Source organism: Pseudonaja textilis, chromosome Z, assembly GCF_049901715.1.
Source record: "Pseudonaja textilis isolate UNSWEBS1 chromosome Z, rPseTex1.2, whole genome shotgun sequence".
Classification (NCBI taxonomy): Eukaryota; Metazoa; Chordata; class Lepidosauria; order Squamata; family Elapidae; genus Pseudonaja; species Pseudonaja textilis.
In genome coordinates, this window is record NC_142008.1 from 56,626,835 (window position 1) to 56,650,639 (window position 23,805).

At 36.0% G+C, this 23,805-nt stretch overlaps 1 protein-coding gene across 3 annotated transcripts in view; it reads right to left on the reverse strand.

Annotated features, from left to right (window-relative positions):
- Positions 1 to 23,805, reverse strand: part of LIMD1 (LIM domain containing 1) — an 80,003-nt gene that overhangs the window by 46,909 nt on the left and 9,289 nt on the right. For all 3 annotated transcript variants that reach the window (XM_087916752.1, XM_026717829.2, XM_026717830.2), the window contains exon 3: positions 13,080 to 13,181. In XM_087916752.1, the coding sequence (XP_087772878.1) occupies positions 13,080 to 13,181 (102 nt within the window). The remainder of the gene's footprint in view (positions 1 to 13,079; positions 13,182 to 23,805) is intronic.

Here is a 23,805-nt window from a genome sequence, read left to right on the forward strand (position 1 = left end):
CTAATTTTCCCGCAAGACCCTAAGGAAATGGAGTCTCTGTTGAGCCTTCCTGACCACCTGGATCGTGTTACTTTTCCAAGTGAGATCTTGGCTAAGGTGGACTCCCAGAAATTTGAAAGAGGAGACCCTCTCCACACAGCTCCCCTTGATGTAGAGTGGGGCAGGTTCCTCTGCTTCCAGAAGTCTAACACCATCTCCTTTGTCTTGCTGGTGTCTAAATGCAAGTTGTTTTCTGAGCACCATGTGGATAACTTCTGGACTTCCTTCCTGTATGCTAATTTATCTCTTCCTGTAATAAGACACAGTACGGTGGTATCATTTGCAAACTTTATCATGTTAGATGGATCAGAAGATATGCAGTCGTATGTATACGAGTACAGGTAGGGACTGAGTACAAGCCCTGAGGAGAGCCAGTGTTGAGCTTCAGGGAGGAGGATGTGAAAGACCCAGCTCTCACTGTTTGTGGCCAGTCCGTCAGAAACTCTTTAATCCAATCACAGGTGAGAGAAAGGAAATTCAAGTAAGTCAACGTTTCGATGAGGATGTCCAGCAAAATGGGGTTAAAAGCAAAGTTGTAATCTATGAAAAGCATTCTGACGTAGTTTCCAGGTTTCTCTGACTCTCTACAGAATGTAAGGCAGTAGCAATGGTATCGCCTGTTGACCTATTTCCTCTGTAGGAGAACTGATATTGAAGTTTAATGGAAGGCATGACCTGAGTTGTTGAAGAACCAGTCTCTTGAAGCACTTCATCACTACAGATGTTAGTGCAATGGGTCTGTCGTCATTCAGGCTGTTTATTGCTGTTTACTTCAAGACTGGAATGATAGTGGCTGCTTTCAGACAAGATGGGATGCTGGCTGTTTGCAGGGAGATGTTAAAAATCCTTATTACAATCTCTGATTGTTGGTCAGCACAGGTTTTTACCACTATCCCCAGCACCCCATCAGGACCTGCAGCTTCATTGGAATTCCCAGCCTTCAATACAGGTCTCACTTGGTGTTCATGCAAGGTGAGTGGCTGGGAGTTGGAGGGCCGGTGTGCTGGGGCTACAGGGTCAGGTCCCTTGACCTCATAGCGGGTGAAGGTGTTCAACTCCTCTATCAGCGAGGCATCGGAGTTAACTGTCTTCATTGTATTGCCCTTATAGTTGGTTAGGTGCTGCAGTCCCTGCTATGGATTGTTGTCTGCTAGATGATTCTCCATCTTTTGTTTATATTTTTGTTTAGCTACCTTTATGCCTCTCCGTAGATTTGACCTGGCCACACTGTATTTATCTCTGTCACCTGTCTTTGAGGTGGAATTCCGGGCTCTCAAAAGTGTCCGTACCTCTGATAACATCCAAGGTTTGCAATTCCCCTAGACTCTGATGCACTTGTCCACTGTTACATTATCCGTGCACATTTTGATATATGAGAGTACAGTGAATTCTTGCAGCTCCAAATGTTCAAATATACGCAACTCAGTAGTCTCAAAGCAGTTTTGCAACTGGCAGAGTGCTCCCTCTGGCCAGATTTTAACAGTTTTCCTGACTGGCCATATTCTTTTCCTAAGGGAGATATACTTTGGGCACAATAGCAGACAGATGTGGGCAGACATACCCAGATGGGAGAGGGGATTGCTCTATACACCTGTTTTAAGTTTGAATACATATGGTCTAAAGTGTTCTTACACTGCACAAACTGCACAAACTTAGGAAGAAGAGACTGTAGACAAGCTTGATTAAGATCCCCAGTCATGACAAAAGCGCCCTCAGGGTAAGTTTGCTGCTGCCTCTCAATGGCATTGTGTAACTTAGAGAGAGCTGTGCTAATATTTGCATCAAATGGAAAATAGATAGCGGTGATACCTATAACAGAAATCTCTTTAGGTAAATAAAATTGCCGACAAATGACAGTTAAGAACTCCACATCTGGAGAACAATGTGTACAAATAAATCTATTGTTAGTACATTAGTCATTATGTGTGTAAATACAAAGTCCTCCACCTTTGCTTTTACTGGAGCTGCTGTTTCTGGCGAAGCGGTATATGGTGCAATGTCAGCATTCCAAGGAACCTCCATTCCTATCAGTAACTCCGAGACAAGCATAATCTCAAAAGTACCTTTATTAGAATAGCACCTGGCACATCTGTGGAATTTCGAAACTAACATTTTCCCGGACTTGCAACAATGTCCCAAACTACAAACCATCCCCTTTTCTCTTATCATCACATCACATGAACCAATCCCAAAGTAAGTTCCTTTTTGTTTCGCGCCACACTCTATGACTTTGAACTAACAAAAGAATTCTACTTTGTCTACTTAGAGCTACTCAATAAAAATCACCCCGCTCTCACTTTCTCAAGCTATGTGGCAGCGATGAATAAGGATTCCAAAACTGACATGCAATTAGTTAGCTCCACTGACTAAGTGGAACTCCACTGACAACTGGATGAAGCCAGGTCTTCGTGATAATCATCACACAGCAGTCGCGAATGAGCTTATTCACTGCCATCCATAGCTCAAGTTGATCAGTTTTGTTGACAAAGGATCTAGCATTGGTTAGAAAAATACTTGGTAATGCTGGTTGGTGAAGCTGCTGTCGTAGCTGAGCTAGCAAACCAGCTCTGCATTCCTGCTTCTGCTTCCTCTCTCTTCGCTATCAACGCTGCCTCCCAGGCCCAACAATGACCCATGGAAAGCTGGGCAGTCTTACTACATCACTTGGTATATTATGAGACCACTGGAAGTCGCTGGTAATATCTAGTCAACCAGAAAATCCAATCTTTAGTAACTCCCCGTGGTTATAGACTAGTTTTTGCCCACTCACACCATTATAACACTCGGAGCTCAAAGTTGGATGGAATTTAATCAAGCACATGTTGATTGCTCAGTATGGACCAAATACCTTAATCACATTTTTTTAAATCAAGTTTTTTATTTCAATCTACACATACACAATATTTTAACAGTGTGGCATCAATATATCATACATTTTAGTATGAGCAAAGTTAATAATACCAATCATACCTCTTAATACACATATTCACATTCATAATTTCATCGCTTTTTTTCAACATTTCAATACTCTCCCCTAATGCCAACCATCAGTTAAACATATCTAGTAATTTCATTATTTGATTTCCTCTCCAATTTTGTTTTTTAAATAAAAAAATCTCATTTGGCTAGCAGTATGATTCCAGGTTTCACGACTCAATATAAACATGACCATAGTTACCTATTCATCTTATTGATTCAATTTCATATCACATTATCCTTATTAAGTATTAAACTTATCCAGTTCCAACTCATGTTATGATTTGTGTCATTTTTCTTAGGGTATTCTTATATCTTATTTTACAATGTTATCTAAAATTCTTATCTCATTTCTATGTTCATTTCTCATATTACCTTTTTCTGTCACATTTGCAATTTTATCAGTCCTTATTCTATTAATTCAAAATTGTCCCCTCTGGTTAATAATTTGAGCTAACCACCTTCATTCTACTTTAATACCAATCTACCTATTTACTATAGATCACAAATATGTATGTATGTATGTATGTATTCAGCTTATTCGGGTATTTTTCCACGTCATTATAGTTGTGCTTTTAAAGTTGTAGCAACGTTTCGCCAGAATCTCAGCTGCCATCATCAGGCTTCTGTATAGTGTTCGTCTGTGAGTCAGACTTTCACAGCCGTTTCTGTTTTAAATTTGGTGCTAGCCTATGCTGTGCCAGAATGGTTTTTTCTTCATCCTGATTGGTTGGGAGTCTTGGTCTGTGTTTATTGATCTTGGAGTTTGCTGTGTTCTGCTTGATTGGTGTTTCTAATATCTTCTGTCTGTTTTGTAGCTTTTTTTGTGGGTGTGTCTTGATTGGCTGGCAAAAAAAAAAAGACCATTCTGGCACAGCGGTAGCCTAGCACCAAATTTAAAACAGAAGCCTGATGATGGCAGATGAGATTCTGCCGAAACGTTGCTACAACTTTAAAACCACAACTATAATGATGTGGGAAAATATCCGAACAAAGCTGAATACTATAGATACCCGTGAAAACTTAAGAAAACAAATATCAGACCTCTATGGGGAGAAAATAAACAGCCAGACCAAAACCTACAATAAGCTGGAAGTTAAAAGAGCAGGAATACTATGTGACCTCAAATTCCTACACAGCTGCAGAGACAACAATGCAACACCCACCTGCTTCTAATTAACTTTTAATTACAGCACAGCAGCTACTAAACGTATCCTGAAAAGAACTGAAATGGCTCTACTCAGGAACAAGCTCCACAAAAAGAGATTCCAACTCGATCAGTTAAACAAAGATCTCCTAACCCTACACCTGGAATTGAGCAACAAAATCCACCCTCTACTTTGGGACAAGACAAAACAACTTACAACTTGGAGAGCTGAAACTGAAACCACTTACAAAAATGACAAACTTGTGAAGAAATTAAAGAAATTAGAACATGACAAGAAAGCCCCCAATAACTCACAACAACACCTGAAAAATTGGATTAGGGTCCAGAAGAACCTGAAGAATTTTCTTTCTTTTTCTTTTTTCTTTTTTACCATTGGGCTTTTTACTATTGGGCTTTTTACCCTCTATTATTTTTATTTTTCATTTTGGATTATAATTGGCTACCTTACCAATTGGATTAAAGTTTAAAAGAACTTGGAAGGTCTTGAATCGTTCAAAATGAGTAGGAAACTCATACCTTCTGGCGTCTCTACCTCTACTTCTGCCTCCCCACCATCTGGAGGACAACATTTAATCCAGACAAAGCAAGATAAAGAACAAGAAAAAGTGACTTTACAGATGATTATGCAAGGAATCCAAGATCTCAAGATAAAATCGATACTATTGAACAAAGAATAGAGAATATTGAACAAAGAACAGGGAAGACCGATGAAAAAGTTGAAAATATTCAACAAATGATGGTGAAGTATGATGAGAGATTCCAAAAAATTGAAGAAGAAGGTAAACAAAGAGAGGAGAAGATTGGAAATATTGACAGCAGACTAACAGTGGTTGAACAAGATAAAAGTGGGATGCTGAAGTGGGAGATGGATAGGTCAGAATTCTATCTCAGATTTCAAAACATAGAGGAAGAAAAAGGACGAAATTTGGCTGCAATAATGATAGAAATTCTGGCTGATGCTTTGGAAATAACAGAGGAAAAGATGATGGACGGAGTAGACGAGGTATACCGAGTTTTTACAAGATATGCGATGAGAAATAATTTACCAAGAGAAGTCCACATCAGATTTACCAAAAAATCCATCAAAACACAAATATTACAAGCGGCAAGAGAGAAGACGTTGAAATACAAAGACAAGGAGATTGTGGTTTTAAAACACATACCTAGAAGAGTGGGAGAGATGAGAAGAGAATATAGATTTTTGACTAAAATACTACTGAAAAAGGAGGTGAAGTATAGATGGCTGATTCCAGAAGGACTAATGTTTACATGGCAAGAACAGAGACACAGAATTGATTCAACTGAGAAAGCAGAACTTTTTTACGCAGAATTTTTTGGAAGGAGAGAGGAAGAGGCAGAAAAAGAGGTCTCACTAATTGAATTCCAAGAGGAACAAATGGGGACTGAAAAAGAAGAAGGCGCAGTAGGTGGACAGGTGGATATCAAAGAACAACGTGAACCAAGATCTACAAGAGCTGTCAAACCTAACTACAAAATATAATCATGGAAGAGAAAAAACTGATTACAATGAATATAAATGGACTTAATTCAGCTGTTAAAAGAAGGAAAATTTTTCATAAATTAGAGAAATTAAAATTTGATGTAATTTGTTTACAAGAAGTACATATTAAAAAACATGAACAATTGTTAGTACAGCCAAAATTAGAGAAAATATTCACTTCTTTGACTCAATGTAAGAAAAGAGGAGTGGTTTTATACACTAAAGAGGCTACCCCAGCAAAATTGATTTACACTGATGAAGATGGAAAAGTATTAATAGTGGAAATAATGGACAATAATATAAAAATACTCTTGATTGCGATTTATGCTCCAAATGATAAACAAAAAGAATTCTATAAAAAATTACACATGAAAATAACTGGACTGGACTATGCCAATATAATTATGATGGAAGACTTTAATGGAATTGTGGACAATAAACTGGACTATACAGCAACAACAACAAAGCAAAATAGAAAGATTCTCCCTAAATCCTTTTTTAAAATGACAGATGAATTAACCTTAAAAAATATATGGAGAGAAAGAAATGCTAAAACCAAACAATACACTTTCTATTCAAATAGACATTTATCATGGTCCAGATTAGATATGATTTGGATCTCAACAGAATTAATATCTAATATTCAAGAAATAAATATTGAAACAAGTACTTGGGCAGACCATAATCCAATGACAATTAAATGGGAGGGACAAAAAAAAAAAAAGATCGAGATGGACGCTAAATAATACTACCTTAAAGGAAAAAGATTTTATACAAAGGATCGAGAAAGAACTGCCTTTTTTCTTTAGAGAAAATAAAAAAGAAGATACTTCAATTCAGAATGTTTGGGATACAATGAAGGCATATGCCAGAGGCTTGATTATAGATTACATAAGAAAAAAGAATATCAGGAAAAGGCAAGCCACTAAAGCCTTGGAAGACGAGTATAAAAGACTTGAAAAAGAATTACAGAAAATGCCACAGAAAAAAAGATATTAAATTGAAATTGGACATAATTAAACATAAAATGGGTCTAATAGAGAAAGAACTGCCACAGAAAATTAGAAGCGCTAAACAGAACTATTTTGAAGATGCAAATAAACCAGGTAGATGGCTAGCATATAAATTGAGAAAGGAGAATCAAGGAAAATATCGCAGTTAATAGATGACCAAGGCCAAGTTTGTCATGGTAATAAGGAGAAAAAGGAAATTATTCGAGACTTCTATGGGCAACTATATAAGCAAGAGAATATTGATGAGGAAAAAGTCAAACAGTATCTACAGAATGCTAACCCACCTAAGATATCTAAAGAGACTGAAGAAATGCTAGAAAGCAATATCACAATGATGGAATTAACTGAAGCACTTAAGAAACAAAATAATGGGAAAGCACCAGGTCCAGATGGGCTTCCGGCAGAATTCTATAAAACACTACAAGAATCATTGAGCATTCCATTGTTAGAAGTCATGAATGAAGCTATGTCAAAGAAGATGATACCTAAAACATGGTCAGAGGCTTATATTATTCCAAAAGAAGAGGCTGATCTACTGCAAATTAAGAACTATAGACCTATTTCTTTATTAAACGCAGACTATAAAATCTTTGCTTCAATTTTAGCAGAAAGACTTAAAAAATATCTAAATAATTTCATTCATCCAGACCAAAATGGATTTCTGCCAAAGAGACAAATTAGAGACAATATGAGAGTAATCCTGGATACTTTGGAATATTATGAGGCACATTCTGAAAAGCAAATGGCTTTGATATTCCTAGATGCTCAAAAGGCATTTGATAATGTGAACTGGAGATTTATGTTACTACTATTGGAACAGATGGGTTTTGCCAGAAAATTTATTCAAGCAATAAAAGCCATATATCATAAGCAAATGGCAAAGGTAATGATAGAGGGAGAACTCAAAGATTTTATTAATATAAGAAAAGGCACAAGACAAGGATGCCCCCTATCACCTTTGCTATTTGTAATGACCTTGGAAGTGTTGAATAGAAATATCAGAGATGATAAAAGCATAAAAGGAATGAAAATTTAAAAGGAAGAATTTAAATTGCAAGCCTTTGCAGATGACTTAGCCTTTATTTTGGAAGACACTTTAGAAACAGCTCCAAAACTATTGGAAAAGATAGAGACATATGGCGAGGTGGCTGGTCTGAAAATAAATAAAGATAAAACAAAGATCTTGACAAAGAATATGTTACTAAGACAAAGAGAAGAACTGGCAGACCTGTTGAAAATCCACAAGGTCAACTATTTGGGGATATACTTGACATCAAGATGTAGTACATTAAAAGAGAATAATTATATTAAACTTAAACAACAGATAGCCTTAGATTTGAAGAAATGGGAAAATTTACAATTGTCATTAATAGGGAGAATTTCAACAATCAAGATGAATATTTTACCCAGAATCTTATATTTGTTTCAAACAATACCAATTAGGCTTGGAAAAGACTATTTTGAAGATTTAAATAAAATTGTGTTGAAGTATATATGGCAAGGTAAGAAAGCGAGAATAAAGCTAAAACTCTTGCAAGATGCTAGAATTAGAGGAGGTTTTGGCCTGCCTAATTGGGAGTTGTACTACCAAGCTGCAAATTTGATGTGGGTCAAGGAATGGATAACATTAAGAAAGACCAGATTGTTGACACTAGAAGGTCATGATTTGCTGTTGGGTTGGCATGCCTTTTTATGGTATAAGGGAACTAAAACACAGTTATTTTAGAAGACATTATATACGGGAGTCTTTGTAGTTAAATTGGGAGAAGATTAAAAGACAATGTTATCTGAAAATTCCAGTTTGGTTATCGACTATTGAAGCATTTTCCTATCCTATAATTTATAAGAAGGAACAAACAGTTAGATATGGGGAAATATTGGATGAAAAGGGTGAACTTAAATCAATGCAAAATCTAGAGGAACAAGGTATAAAGATGAATTGGTTTTCATATGCGCAAATACACTCAAGGTATGATGAAGATTCTAAAACAGAGGGATTTTATGATAAACTGACTGATCTAGATAAGATTTTGACAGATACTGATGAAAAGGTGATTTAAAAATTATATGGTTATTTACTGGGAATTAAACTAGAGGAAGAACAAGTTAAGGAAACTATGATTGCATGGGGGAAGAATTTTGGATATGGGATTGATTTAGAGAAATTGTGGTCGCAAAATTATAAAATGACAATGTCAACAGCTTATAAAGAAAATCTGTACAAGATGTTTTACAGGTGGCACTTTCCCCTGACAAGAATAGCAAGAATGTTCAAGAATAAATCTGAAAAATGCTGGAAATGTCATCAGATACCTGGCTCATATTACCATATGTGGTGGACTTGTGAGGACGCTAGAAAATATTGGACTAAAATCCGCATGTGGTTGGAAAAAATGACAAAGAAACACATAGATTTGAAACCAGAGATCTTTTTATTGGGAATCTTGCCAGATACATACAGTAAAGACTTGAAATATCTGATTGTAAATGTATTAACAGCGGCTAGGATTGTATTTGCTAAAAATTGGAAAAATGAGAAAATACCATCGCAGGAAGAAATTATTAAGAAAATATTGGAATGTGCTGAGATGAGTAGATTGACATTTGAAATCAGAGAGCAAGAGGATAAACAATTCTATAAAATTTGGGACCTTTTCTATCAACGGTTGGATGATAAAATACAATAATAGAATATTTAGAATGTTAGATAACAAGGAATATATAAAAAGATATCTTTTCTTTTTTTTGTTATTTGACATCATATCTATAAAGTGTTTTTAGGATAGATTTGGTATGATTATATGATCTGTTATAGAATAAACTACCTAAATTATAGTTATCTCATAAAGTATGAATGAATAAAATCATAGTCAAATGATTTTCTAATAGTGATACTAGGATATATAAGTTTGGATTGATAATACGAGTTATTATGTAATGTAACTGTAATTGGGACTACGAAATGAATGCACAAAACTGGTAAACCAACTGACACACTGCCTGTATATATGTATGGAAGAGAGCTGATGTTTTTATGTTCTGTTTGTTTTGTTTGTTTTTAAAAAACCAATAAAATTGTTTTCAAAAAAAAGAAAAAAGAAAAAAAAGCTACAAAACTGACAGAACATATTGGAAACACCAATCAAGCAGTACACAGCAAACTCCAAGACCAATAAACACAGACCAAGACTCCCAACCAATCAGGATGAAAAAAAAAAAACCATTCTGGCAGATACATTCATCAAGAGTCAAGAATCATAAGGTACAACACTTAATAATAGTCATAGGGTACAATAAGCAATCAAATCATACTAGGAAATAGTCAATATAAATCGTCAGGATACAAGTGACAAAGTTACAGTCATACAATCACAAGTGGGAGGGGATGGGTGATAAGGAGTGATGAGAAGATTAATAGTAATACTAAGGCAGACTTAGTAAATAATTGGACAGTGTTGAGGGAATTATTCGTTTTGCATTCGGGGAGAAATGTCCTTGTGTCTAGTTGTTCTGGTGTGCAGTGCTCTATAGCATTGTTTTGAGGGTAGGAGTTGAAACAGTTTATGTCCGGGATGTGAGGGGTCTGAAAATATTTTCACAGCCTTCTTTTTGACTTGTGCAGTATACCTGAATGAAGGCAGATTGGTAGTAATTGTTTTTTCTGCAGTCCTAATTATCTTCTGAAGGCTATGTCTATTTTGTTGGGTTGCAGAACCAAACCAGACAGTTCTAGAGGTGCAGATGACAGACTCAATAATTCCTCTGTAGAACTGTATCAGCAGCTCCTTGGGCAGTTTGAGCTTTCTGAGTTGGCGCAGAAAGAACATTTTTTGGTTGTGCTTTTTTGATGACGTTTTTGATGTTAGGTGTCCATTTTAGGTCATGTGATATAACAGAACCTAGAAATGTGAAGGTCTCTACTGTTGATACTGTGTTGTCTGGTATTGTAAGAGGTGGTAGTATGGGAGCGTTTCTTCTAAAATCTACTACCATTCTACGGTTTTGGGTGTGTTCAGTTCCAGATTGTTCCAGTTACACCATGAGGCAAGTTGTACAACCTCCTGTCTGTATGTGGATTCGTTGTTGTCTCGAATGAGACCACTGTTGTGTCATCTGCAAACTTCAATATTTTAACAAACGGATCGTTTGAAATGCAGCCATTGGTATATAGGGAAAAGAGAAGTGAAGAACGTACACAGCCTTGGGGGACCCCTGTGCTAATTGTACAGGTATCAGATGTGATTCTGCCTAGTTTCACCTGCTGCTTCCTGGCTGTTAGGAAGCTTATGATCCACTTACAAGTGTGTTCAGGTACCGCTAGCTGCCTTAGTTTAGTTAGAAGAATATCTGGAATGATGGTATTGAATGCTGAACTGAAGTCTACAAAGAGGACCCTTATGTAGGTATTTGGAGATTCAAGGTGTTGTAGTAGGATGTAGTGCAGAGCCATATTACCAGTATCATCTGTCGATCTATTTGATCTGATTATGGTGTATCAATGAATGCAACTATTAAAAACATTAACTTCACTTCAGCCCTGAGGTACATTAATTCATATAAATTGTTCATACCCACCTTTTTTATTTTGGAACAATATTGTAACTTATATAAGTAGATGTATAGATGAATCTTTTCACATTAAGATGTTAATGGTATTTTGCATTACATTTTATGAAACTATAGAATTTGATTGTTTTTAAGTAAATTGTTTATAATGGGGAAAGCTAAGAAATTAACAGGTATTGACTGACTTCTCTAAGTATCAAGGAAAATATTACTATTCCAGGTTTCAAAACCAAGTTTCAAAAATGTGTAATTTTCAAGTGTAATTTGAAAATGTTATTTTTCTACAAATCAAAAAGTGTTACAATGTTTCCCTTTGACATAGATTTTATTGTATTTTTTAAGAATAAATACCTTAATGTATAATCTAGGCAATCTATAAGAATATAATGTTAATTTTTAAAATTTCTAATTTATGATTATTTTTTAGTTTTTTGTTTGATATTATAACTTCACAATTACATTATTTGTTGGATGCATGGATACTATTTTTTTAAAACTTATTTTCATCCATTATTTTCTACATATTTTATTTTTTAAATTGCATTTTGTAAACAAAGATTCAATTAGATTTTATCTATTATCACTAACAGAAATTCCTTTTTTGTTTCTTCAACCTGATGGTTTCCATACGTCCTCAAAACAGATAAATCAATGAAAATGGGGGCCCTGATCATAAAAGAGCTTTAGAGTGCATTTACAGCTTACCCTACTTAGTCTAGCTACCAAATTCCAAGAGCAGTTGTCTTAGTTTAAACATATGTATATAATTAATACTAAGAAATAAAAGGTGCACCAGACATTTAGAGTTATCAGAGAAGTTAATAACTCTGTGATTCAGAGTCCCATCCAAATAAGATATGCCATAGACTGTGACAAGAGAAACCCAGGGGTGGGATCCGACTAGTGTAACTACCTGTTCGATGATCTACGATTTGTGTATACATGCGCACATATGAATCGTCGTCAGCTTGTTGCCTGGACATCTGAGCAGTGCTGCACACAGGTTCGTAGCAGTTGAAAAAGCACTTTTTTCCTGCTTTTTCAACTGCAGCTGTGCCGCGCAAAGCAGCTAAGGTTGAAAAAGCAGGAAATAAAGGTCAGGTAAGAGCCCGGGCAGACGGTTGGGCCAAAACAGCAGCAGACATAGAACCGGTTCTGTCTGCTGCTCTTCAGGGCTACCGGTTCTACAGAGCCGGACAGAACCGGTAGAATCCCATCCCTGGAGAAACCTTAACAGAAGTTCCTTTGAAAAAACATATATTATTTCCTGGGATGTCTCCAGGTTTTCCTGGATCACACAAAAGATGCCTCATTTTCCTCTTATACATAACGATTTTTTTCCTAGATTTTACCTGACAGTATGTCAATAGGCGTAAATATTTGGTTGGAAGATTAGAAAACTGTTCTTGTACAAACATGAACCAAATACATCCTGAACTTCCAACTGCTTAGCAACAAACTAACCCAACAATTAAACCATGCAGACCAGAAACTGTACAAAAGTCAGTTTGCTTTTGTGATATTCAAACCCACCTGCAAAATGCATAGAAACATGAAAAAGTTACCTAAGAGAATTCCATTTCCTGCCAATCTTCCTGCCAGCAAGAGATGTTTGACTTGCTTTTGATAGAAGAATTCTACCTCTTGTGTAGCAGAAATTTAATAAAACAGCTAAATTTCCAATCTTGGCTTTAAACATTTTCAGACACCAAGGAACATGTATGAAAAATGACATGTGGACATCATTTACTAGCACAGAATTTCCACTTTAAATAGCATCTAAGATAAGAAAATTCTGTTTAAGATAGTTACTTACTACATGCTCCGCAGGTAAAGCATCCATCATGGTAGAGATTCCCCATTGCCTGGCAGGCCTGGTTTGCTCCATAAACACCTTTGCTGCATTTCACACAAGTTCCTGAGGAGGAGGAGGAGGAGGAGGAGGAGGAGGAGGAGGAGGAGGAGGAGGAGATGATTAATAAATGATTTATCAGAATCAGATTACACAAATAACAAAAAAAATCAAAAAGTATCCCCAGGAGAAAATGGGATATTTAGTTTTATAGCATCAAGGATTTGATGAAATGTTACATTAAAGCAGACAAAGAAGAAACATGGCAATGAGGAGCAACGAAATTTAAGCATATATTCTTATTACCAGAAATAAACACATTCTGTGCATTTTCATCATCCTGTACCTTAACAAGGTTTATAGGCTTAAAAGGGGGGGGGAGTATCTTTGTAAATTACCCAAAATATATTGCTATATGGGAAAATATAGCAATTTCTTCCCTATAAATATTACTATTTTTAACAAGCATTATAACACTGGCTTAGGAAGCCCATGCATGCATGCATTCATTTATTTAATTCTTTTGTCATATGTAAGGAAGACTTGTTAACTGAGTTTTGTCCCATTTTATGACATTTCTTGCCACAATTGTTAAGTGAATCACTACAGTAGTTAATAACATTGTTAAATTAATCTGGCTTACCCATTGACTTTGTCAGAAGGTCACAAAAGGTCATGATTCCAGGACACTGAACTGTCATAAATATGAATGAGTTGCCTAGTGTTTGAATTTTGATCATGGAACCATGGGAATGCTGCAATTGCTATAAATGTGAAAAACGGTCATGTCACTTTTTTCAGTGCCATTGTAACACCCAACGCTCACTAATTGAATGGTTGTAAGTTGTGGACCTCTTTGTATTAAAAATGAAAAGGAGATAAAACAAAAAAAAATCTGTTTATACTAAGTGTATAAACAGTTTAATAACCTGGAAAGCATGCGAAGGGCAGTTGCTACCTTTGAAAAGTCTTATATACAAGGGACTGCAATATGAGTTGACAAATTGTGTCACCCATAAAAGAATATTTCCAAATAATCTTAGTAATTGTGCAGGTTTATAATGGTGAAGGCAATCTAATAGATATTTTGTTTGTTTTAGGGCCTATATACCAATAGTTAAATCTTAAACTAGAAGTAAAGTAGTTATTTTAGCACAACAGTAACATGTGGATGTGAGGAGTCCACTAAGCCACCTGACTATTGCATTTTGCACCAGCAACAATTTCCAGGTTACATAATACAGTACTGTACTGTAAGCTAAATGTGAGGATGGGAGCTGGAATACTCCTGCAGTTGCTGGATTGCCCCTGTAAAGTACAGGCATATCATAGTTGGTATCTAAACTCTTGAATAATTGATGATTTAAAAAACTGATTTCAAAATACAAAAATAAAGAATCTGAAACCTTAAAGAGATTTGTGATTTTACAAGATAAATTGTAAAAAATGTTCTTATTGCTTGGTATACAGCTCCCCTCAAGTTTAAAAAAAATCTATTAAATAAAACATCATGGAAGGTTTAAATGGAAAAGAGAAAGTCAGCAATACAGGTCTTATCTGTATTGTGTGAACCACCCAGAAGGCTATAAATAAGAATATTCCAGTTACCAAGAAAATAAGGCAAAACCAGGTAATTGTTTTTTCTTTACCTTTACTATTCCTCATCAAAATGTTTTTAAAGTCATCTGCAAAATGAAACATGTCACCTTTATTCAACACATTTTGAAAGAATGAATAAACAATAGGAAGCATATAGTTTTGAGACTTATATATGCCATATTTAATTGGTCTTTTAAAAAAATGTTTTGCAATATATATCTAATACTCTCATAATCTTTCAGATGAGTTGCACTAAATTTCTACAATTCCTAGTTATACTTCATTTTTGAAGGGAAATCCTTCATTAGCACAAACAGTTGCAAGGAGCTGTTCAAAGAGTTTATAATAATTCCTCTTTGCCTGCTTACCTTCTTAGAGACAGCATAATACAGTGTAGCTACATCACTGACTTAATATATTCACCCTCTGGCTAAATTTAATCATCAATTTAACTCCTGGCCTGTTATCAATTGTCTACAGAAGAACTATCAAATGGGTGTATTTACACAACATACTCAGAGGTGGGATTCAATTTTTTTAACAACAGGTTCTGTGGGCATGGCTTTGTTGGTGGTGTGGCTTGGTGGAAATGTGACTGGCTGGGTGTGGCCAACTCAACATCACTCACATTGAGGCACGCATCTCTTTGCCTGGCCTCTCATGACTGTGGGGATGCTGCAACAGTCGTAAGTGTGAAAAATGGTCATAAGTCACTTTGTTCAGTGCCATTGTAACTTTGAATGGTCACTCCACACAAGCAAAGTACCAGCAAAGGAGGGGAAAAAACTCCAGAGAAGTTCCTGAGACAGGAAGTCTAGTCCTGCCAAGAATGTAATAAGGGTTAATGGAGAGGCAGTTTCTGTAAGCAACACCAAAATGTTTCCTTCCTGCCTTCCTTACAGGATTAGGCCAGTAATTTCTTCTAACAACCGGTTCTCCGAACTGCTTAAAATGCTAACGACCGGTTCTAGCGAATAGGTGCGAACCTGTAGAATCCCACCCCTGAACATACTACAGTAACATATAAACCAAGGTTCACATGGCTACTTTCATTACAACATTCTTTTACATGTTCAGTAATTCCCTAAAAAGATGATTAACAAATAACTTGTTTAGTAATTGTATCTAGCCATTCACCATACTAAAATAACAACAAAAATGAAGGGAATTGTAATCAAGTTTAAAAAATAAATCTACACTTCTGTTCAAGATATATTTTAACATACAATGATAGATGAACTACCCTTTCAGATCCAGCTTCTTTATCCAGTTGTCTAATGCTACCCCAACAAGGCATTTTCTATTACATAATGTTTTAAATCTTGAAATGTTTCCTCAAAGGAAGGAATCAAGTCATCTGAAAATGATTATGTGCCAGAAGAATATTGGCAAGTATTAATCTATCAACAGATCTATTTTATTTTGCTATATTTTATCTATCTATTTTCTTTTCACCATGGTACAAGACATTTTAATGAGTTTACCTGCAAAACTAGCAACAATGTCCATATAAATGTTACACTGGATAATTAATTTAATCTCATTTAAGAAGTGCCAAGTCTTTTAACAAGCCAATTTACCCTTGTTCTCATTTTGTTGCTACTTTCATTTAGCATCCTATGGAAATCAGGGTACAACTTGCATCCTGATGTCTAAAAAGGGAAGCTCTTGAGCATAGTTGCTGTCAGTTTTATCTGACTTGTTCTATGTGGCTCTTTTTGAAGTTCACCGAAAAGTCATGTTCCTGTAATGTCTGTATTGTGGTCTCTAGATCTCTTTGTGCTCTTAGAGTCGATGTTGACTGTGACTTAGACGAGGACTTCCAGTTGGGACGTTGGGACAAGAGACGATGAAGAGTGGGCTCTATTCTTCACCACCTTTTCTTGGTGCTGGATCGACCCTGTGGGGAACACAAATCCTGAAGATAATCGTGACGGTGTGGGGAAACTCGAGGAGCAGAGCAGTGGAGGGTGACTGCCCCCGCAACGAAAAGAGACCCTTTGAACCCAGCACCCAAGATGCTGCCACCCTTGAATGGCGGTTCTGAAGTCCTGACAGCCCAGCTGATAGGGGGAAGCAAGATTGGAGACAGGCTGTGACAGAGATTAGTTTGGACGGTGCAGAGAGTGGTTGCGGCGAACAGAGGAAGCTCAGAAGAAAGTTCGTAAACTGCGGAGGGTGAAAGAGGCAAGGGAAAGCTGATCAGAGCTCCAGAACAGGGGAGAACAGGCAGGGGTGAGATCAATCAGAGAGAGAGCGGGGAGCAGCAGATTGCCCAAGAGAGAAGCTAGGAGATCGTGATGAACAAAAAAAAAAAGGAAATAGTGATAAGTGCCAGTTACGAAGCAGCAGTTATGGAACTTGGTTAAAGAAGTGAACACAAGAGAAGTGGCCGGAATATTGGAGGCGTCCATTGAGAACAATTATTACTCAGCAACTTGCCTTTAAGATAAGAGAACTGGTGGAAAGCCATTGTGAGGAGTGTATTATTCGATTAACTACTGGATTATTGACATTTCCTCTGTTTTCTTTTTTTGATTACAAGGGACTTGAAGATCTACTGAAATAAGTGATTATATTTACATAAATCTGCTAATAGAGTGATATTTAGAAAATTACTTTATAGAAATTAAGAATAGATAAAATCAGTAAGATTTGACAGAAGCTCAGAGCTTAAACTTCTATATTAGTTTATATTGTGTTTAATTTAACACTATCTAATTTATTGGTACTTAACCAATTGTATTTATATTCAGTATATCTACAGTTTATATCTATATTTATATATCCATTTTTACAACTTTTACATACATTTACGTATATTTAAACAATTAGATTAATTTTCTGTTTAATTAATAGGGGGGGATACTGGTATTTCTATTTATTATATTTATAGTTTATGTATGTTTATATACTTATATATTTATATAGTTAAACATATTTATATGGCCGGATAAATTGAGTATCTGAAATATTAATAGAGGGGATAAGTGTTGATCTTAAATAGGAAAAATGAAAGTTTTAGGAATTACAATTATTAGAAGTATATCATTGATAAATAAATTTAGTAATCCATATTACTTATATTATTTAATGTTGATTTCGGATAACGTTTATAGTATTTAAGAAAACATACTGAAATATTAAAAGAAATGACATGCATCACCACCACAACGGTGAAGACAGGAAAAAAACCACACTGATGTCAACAACCTCAATGACGGTAGCTCCACCCTTGACACAAAAAACAATTGAGGGGATGCTAACAGTAAAGAAACAGAATTCGGCTTCAAATATTAACATACAAACCACATTACTTACATTACAGGAATCGATGTTAAAACTCCAGGAAACAATGATGAAGAACCCTACAGAAATGTGTGCTGATATAAATGAAGTCAAAGAAGAAATGGGAAAATTAAAAAGCGAAATGAAATTAAGACATATCTAAATTAGATGAGAAAGTTGGTTCAATTCAGTAGGCCCTAGAAAAGAATGAACATATAATAAAAGTTGAAAAACAAACGGAACAAATGGAGAAAAGATTAGAAATGGTCAATCAACAGATGAAAATAATAAACAAAGAATTGGAAGATTCCTGATCCACCTTGAGATGGACCAGGCAACGTCGTATCTTAGATTCCAAAACATTGTGGAAACCAAGGAAGACTATCTAGAACTGGTGATGGCGGAAATTTTAGCAGAAACATTAGGAAGAGATAAAAATGAAATACTGAATGAAATGGACAATGTTTACATTCTGTACGAAAGAATGGATTAATTTAACGAATAAAAGAATATTAAAGTTGGAAGGTCACAACCTGCAAAGAGGATAGCATACCTTTTTGTGGGAAACAGGAACTAGAAAGCAACAGTATTTTCATAAGCATATAATTAGGGACTATTACAAAACTGGACCAAAATTAAAAATAGACACTATAAGATCCCAATTTGGCTACCTACAATGGAGGCCATGATTCATCCAAATAATGTAGACTTAGGTAGGATAACAAAATACAAAGATGTGTTAGACACAGAAGGAAATTTGAAATCGATGCAAGTCCTCCAAAGACAAGGGATACATATTGACTGATGGGCATTTCTTCAGTTACAAAATAGGTACAGAAAGAATAAAAGATTTTAGAATATATTTGAAACTACAACAATTAAGACAAAATTTTAATAGGTCCAGACAAAAAAAATTACAAAAATTTATAAGTATTTGTTGGAGGTAGAATTGGAAGAAGAGATTGTTAAAGGATGCATGATAGCCTAGGTCCAAAATATTGGTCATAACATACATTTGACAGAATGGGAAAGCATGTGGAATTGAAATTATAAATTAACAAAATTGACTGCATATAAAGAGAATGCTTACAAGATGTTTTATGGATGGTATCTGCAAAAATGTATCCCAACATGAATCCGGCATGTTGGAAGTGCAAAAAAAAAGGTACATTCTATCACATGTGGTGGTCCTGCCGGGAGACCCAAAAATATTGGTTAAAAATTAAACAATGGTTGCAAGAGATTATTAATGAACCAATAAAACTAGAACCGGAATTATTTTTATTGGGGATATTCAAAAAGAAATACGGAGAAATATAAAATATATAGTATTACATATTCTAACTGCAGCCAGAATTGCTTATACATACATGTATACCGCCAGATGAATTGATTATTCAAAAAATAATGACTTGTGCTGAGATGGATAAATTAACTCTGATGTTACAAGAGAAAGGGGAGTTCGAGTATTTTTTAAAAAAACAAATTTTATTAATTTTTAAAAACAATACACAAACAAAAAGTAGAATCAAATAAAAAACATCAAATAAAACATCTTATTTAAGGACAGCATAATTCCAAATTATCACATTCCATACAAACACAATTTAATATGCATATTTATCTTATATATCTCATATTTTTTCCCAACTTCTATTTCTCTCTTTCCTTCTATACAATTATATTTCTTTTGCCTTAATTTATATAGATTCATTATAACCATCTGTCTTATTTGCAATTTCATTATTCTCTTCCAACATTCTTCTAAAGTTCTATTAATTCAAACATAGACAAATAAAACACAAAACACACATACATAAAACTTCTTTTTGGAAAGTGGCTTTGCCCCGGGTTAGATCTTTTTGTACAGACATAAATCAAATTCATGCTCACCTAATATACTATTTCATATCTTATTTAACATTCTATATTTTTTATATGTTTTCTCTCTTCTATTCACTCTCTTAGTTCTATTTTATTTCATCTCAATTTAGATAATTATACTTGCATCTTTTGTCCGTTCTCTTTCAATTTTATATTTATCTTTTCTTTCTAATACAATATTTCTCCTGTAATCACTGGTTGAAGTATGACAACTTTTTATCTTTCCCCTAAATTTAACACTTAAAATAATACATACTTTCCATACTGATTCTGCTTAGTACATTCTAAATACTACATTTAAAATATTAAAACAAAAGAAAAAAAATAAGCTTGTAATATAATAAAAACAATATCCCATGGAAAATTAAGCTCTATTGTTAAATCTTAAACATTTTTATATATTTCCCTTAATGTATTATTAACTCATATAATGTTTCAATTTACTAACTCAATTTCAAATACTAATATCTACAATACATGTACTTTTGCAGAATTTTTTTAAAAATTATATTTTACCCTTTGTCTCTAAAAAAAACCTGTTTTTTAACATCTTGTTTTAAACCTTTATGACTTCTTTTCCCTTTTTCCCTTCCTTTCTTATCAATTCTAGCCTTTTTGAGCCCCCATCTCTCAATCTCCACTCTCTTAATCACCCATCTCTGTTGTATTTCTCTTTTTTGTTGCTTTCTGACATTGTGTCAATTTTTCACCTTATTTTTCCCTTTCTTGGTTGCTTTTTTAGATTCTAAATTCTCCATTTTCTTTCCCCCCCTTCTCTTTTCTTCTTCTTCAACTAAGTTTATGTGTCCATTAAAGATGGCTTCTTCTTCTTCATCCCATCTTCCTTGTTGTTGTATTTCCTGGTAGGTAAAAATAGCCATTTCTAGAAAGTGAAAAATAGATCCAGAAGAGCCCTTGCCTTCTTGTTCCTCTTTTTTCAATTTTTGAAATTCCATTTGCAATTCTTCAACAGATAAAGCCATTTTTTATTTTTTTATTTTAAAAAAGCAACAACCCAAATGTTTTTACTCTTTCAAGAAATAGTTCCCAAAAGTCACAAAGCAGGCCAAATCCAGATAGACTATTTCATTAGCACTTTCTTCTTTTTATATTTTCTCTTCCTGGGGTAGAATTCAATTATATAGTTCCAAAATACTTTTTTAGAAGTCTTATCACCATCTACTTCTGGTCTTATAAACTCCAAGCAGTCTCCTCCAATACAATCTTAAAGTAAATTCTTTACCTCTTCCTTCCCACTTATAGCAAAAAAAATTTAATTTTTAATTCCAATGTTCAAAAATCTTTTACCTCCTTGGCTTTAATTTTCAAGTTTAATTACCTTCTGTGCCCAAGCAGGTTTTTCAGATTTCCATCAGCTATTTCCATAGGGAAGGAGAGTGAGAGAAAATAACTTTCCCTTTCAGACTTTCTTCCGCTGCTTTTCAGTCTTTCTGGGAAACAATGTATCATTCAAAAAATTAAGTTTCCAGGGTATTAAAAGGTTCTCGTCCCGGTTCAGCCAAAAACTTTCACTTTCTCCAAGTTCCTCCTGCACAATCTTGTCCAGCTGCAGGCTTTTTTGTGGCAGCTATTGCTGACCGCCGCTCCACTGCCTTGGGAAAAGGGAGTTTAACCGGCTGGGGAGGGGGTTTGCGATACCCCCAAACCCCTATCCGGATCTCCCGTCTTCAGTTGCCTCTACGGGGCAACCATATCCTCCAAACCCAATTGGATTGGAGGCACTTCGGTAGCGAGCGCAGCAGGAACCGCGCACGATCACGGATTCCTGCCACCGCCAAAGCCTTGCTAACCAGAAGTGGGGAGTTCGAGTATTATAAGAGTTGAGAAAAATGGATTGCGCAAAAATAGATAAATGGATGATGAAAAAATTAATGATAAGCAACATATAAATTAATGTTTACATTTGCATAAATTGTAAATAATCCACAAAATAATAGTATAAGATGAATGCCACAAACTGAAGTTAAGATATTTGTACTCTGTTTTTTAAAGTTATAAAAAACAAATAAAGTTTATTTTTTTAAAAAAAGAGTCAATGTTGATCGTATTAATATGTTGTCCAAGTAGCATTGGACCCGTATAGGTTTTGTCCTGAGAAAAGCTGCTACCGCTGCCAGTACCTTGGTGAATGTCCTTGGTGCTGAGGACAGGCCGAATGGTAGAGCTCTGTATTGGCAGTATCTTCCTGCATAAAACCACAGAAACTTTTGTTGCCTCTTGGTAATAGGTATGTGTAGTACGCATCTGTGAGGTCTACTGTTGTCAGGACCTCCCCCTCCTGGATTCTCCCTAGTATAGACTGTAGGAACTGCATCTTGAATCTTTTGTACAATATGCGCCTGTTTAGTAATTTGAGATCCAAAATTGGTCTCCACCCCCCAACGCCTTTTGTACAACAAACAGGTTTGAGTAGAACCCTTGTTCCTGGTCATTCTCTGGTACCACTTGTACCACCCAAATGTCCAGCAGATGTTGCACTGCTGTTTCTATTATTACTCTTTTGGCTTTGTCTCTTGGCGTCGGGCATCTTCTGAATGAGCTCAGAGTGTAGAGAGGAATTCCAGAACTAGGCCTCTTCTTACTGTGTCTAGGACCCACTTGTCCATTGTTGTTACCTCCCATCAGTCGGTGAATAGGCCTAGTCTCCCGCCGATGGGAGCATTGTTCTGGCCGTCACTTTGTATGCCGGAAGGCCCTGCTGGTTGAACCCTTGAAAGGGAGTCTTCCCTGGAACTGTTGTCCACCCCATCCCAGAATCCTGACCTGTCTGGATGCCTAGTAGGGGTTTCTGTGTATTGCCTCTGTGGATACTGGGAGTGGCTGAAACCACCCCCAAGTGGTTTCCAAATGGATTGCTGCCAGGTATATGGTGAAGATCGCCTATCTGCCTGACCCAATTTCCTCTTGTCCTTGGTTTCTATTAATAATGGCTCAATGGCACCCCTGAAAAGTTTGTTCCCCAATGCCACTTTCCATTTATGTTTCAGATACGTCTGCCAATGATGGAGCCAAACAAGTCACCTTGCAACCACTGAAGCTGCTATGGCCTTGGTTGCATACATGACCCCATTGAGTGTGGCATCTGCTACAAAGTCCGTTGCAGCTACTATTTTATTTAAGTCCTGTTGCAATCAAAGATCACCAGGTGGTATCCTTTCCTGCATCTGCTCAAACCATATCAGGATTGCTCTACTGGAAAAGGATGCTGTGGATGTTGCCTTTACAGACCATGCCACAGCCTGGTGTACCTTTTGAAGGGACTGTTCTATTTTCTTGTCTTCCCTTTTAGACCATCCTGAGCCTCATTAGTCAGCACTGTAGCTGACGTGGAGGCTGCCACTGGACTGTCTATCGTGGGAATTGGAATTAGGTCTGCCAGTTCCGCATTATAAAATCTCTTCTCATTTCCCCTTGGTATGGGAAAAATGACTGGTCTGTCCAACTCTCCTTCCATCACTTCCCTGAACAATTCAGGTGATGGTATGGATTCACTTTCATCTTTGGTTCTAGCAAAAAAACTATCCTTGGGATCAGATGGTTCTAACTCAGATACCTCTGTCCTTGTGACCCTTCCCAGACCTGTTGCTATCTTAGCCTTCCCCAGCAGCATCTTAAACAGTTGGTGGTGGAATAGGCCTGTGAATGCTGGGGCCTCTGCTTCATTTACCTCTTCATCTGAAAAGGCTGACTCCCTGTGGTCATCCTCTCCTGACACAGAGGCCTCACTGCAGGTGTATGATCTACTGGAACTGTATCTCTGGGAGCTCAATTCCTCCCTTACTTCTCCTGCCAGAGTAGGATGTTGAGCTTCCTGCCTTCTCTCACTACGTATCAGGCTGGGTCTGTTACGCTGACCCTCCCTGATTTCTGGCATCATTTCTCACTATGGCCCTCACTT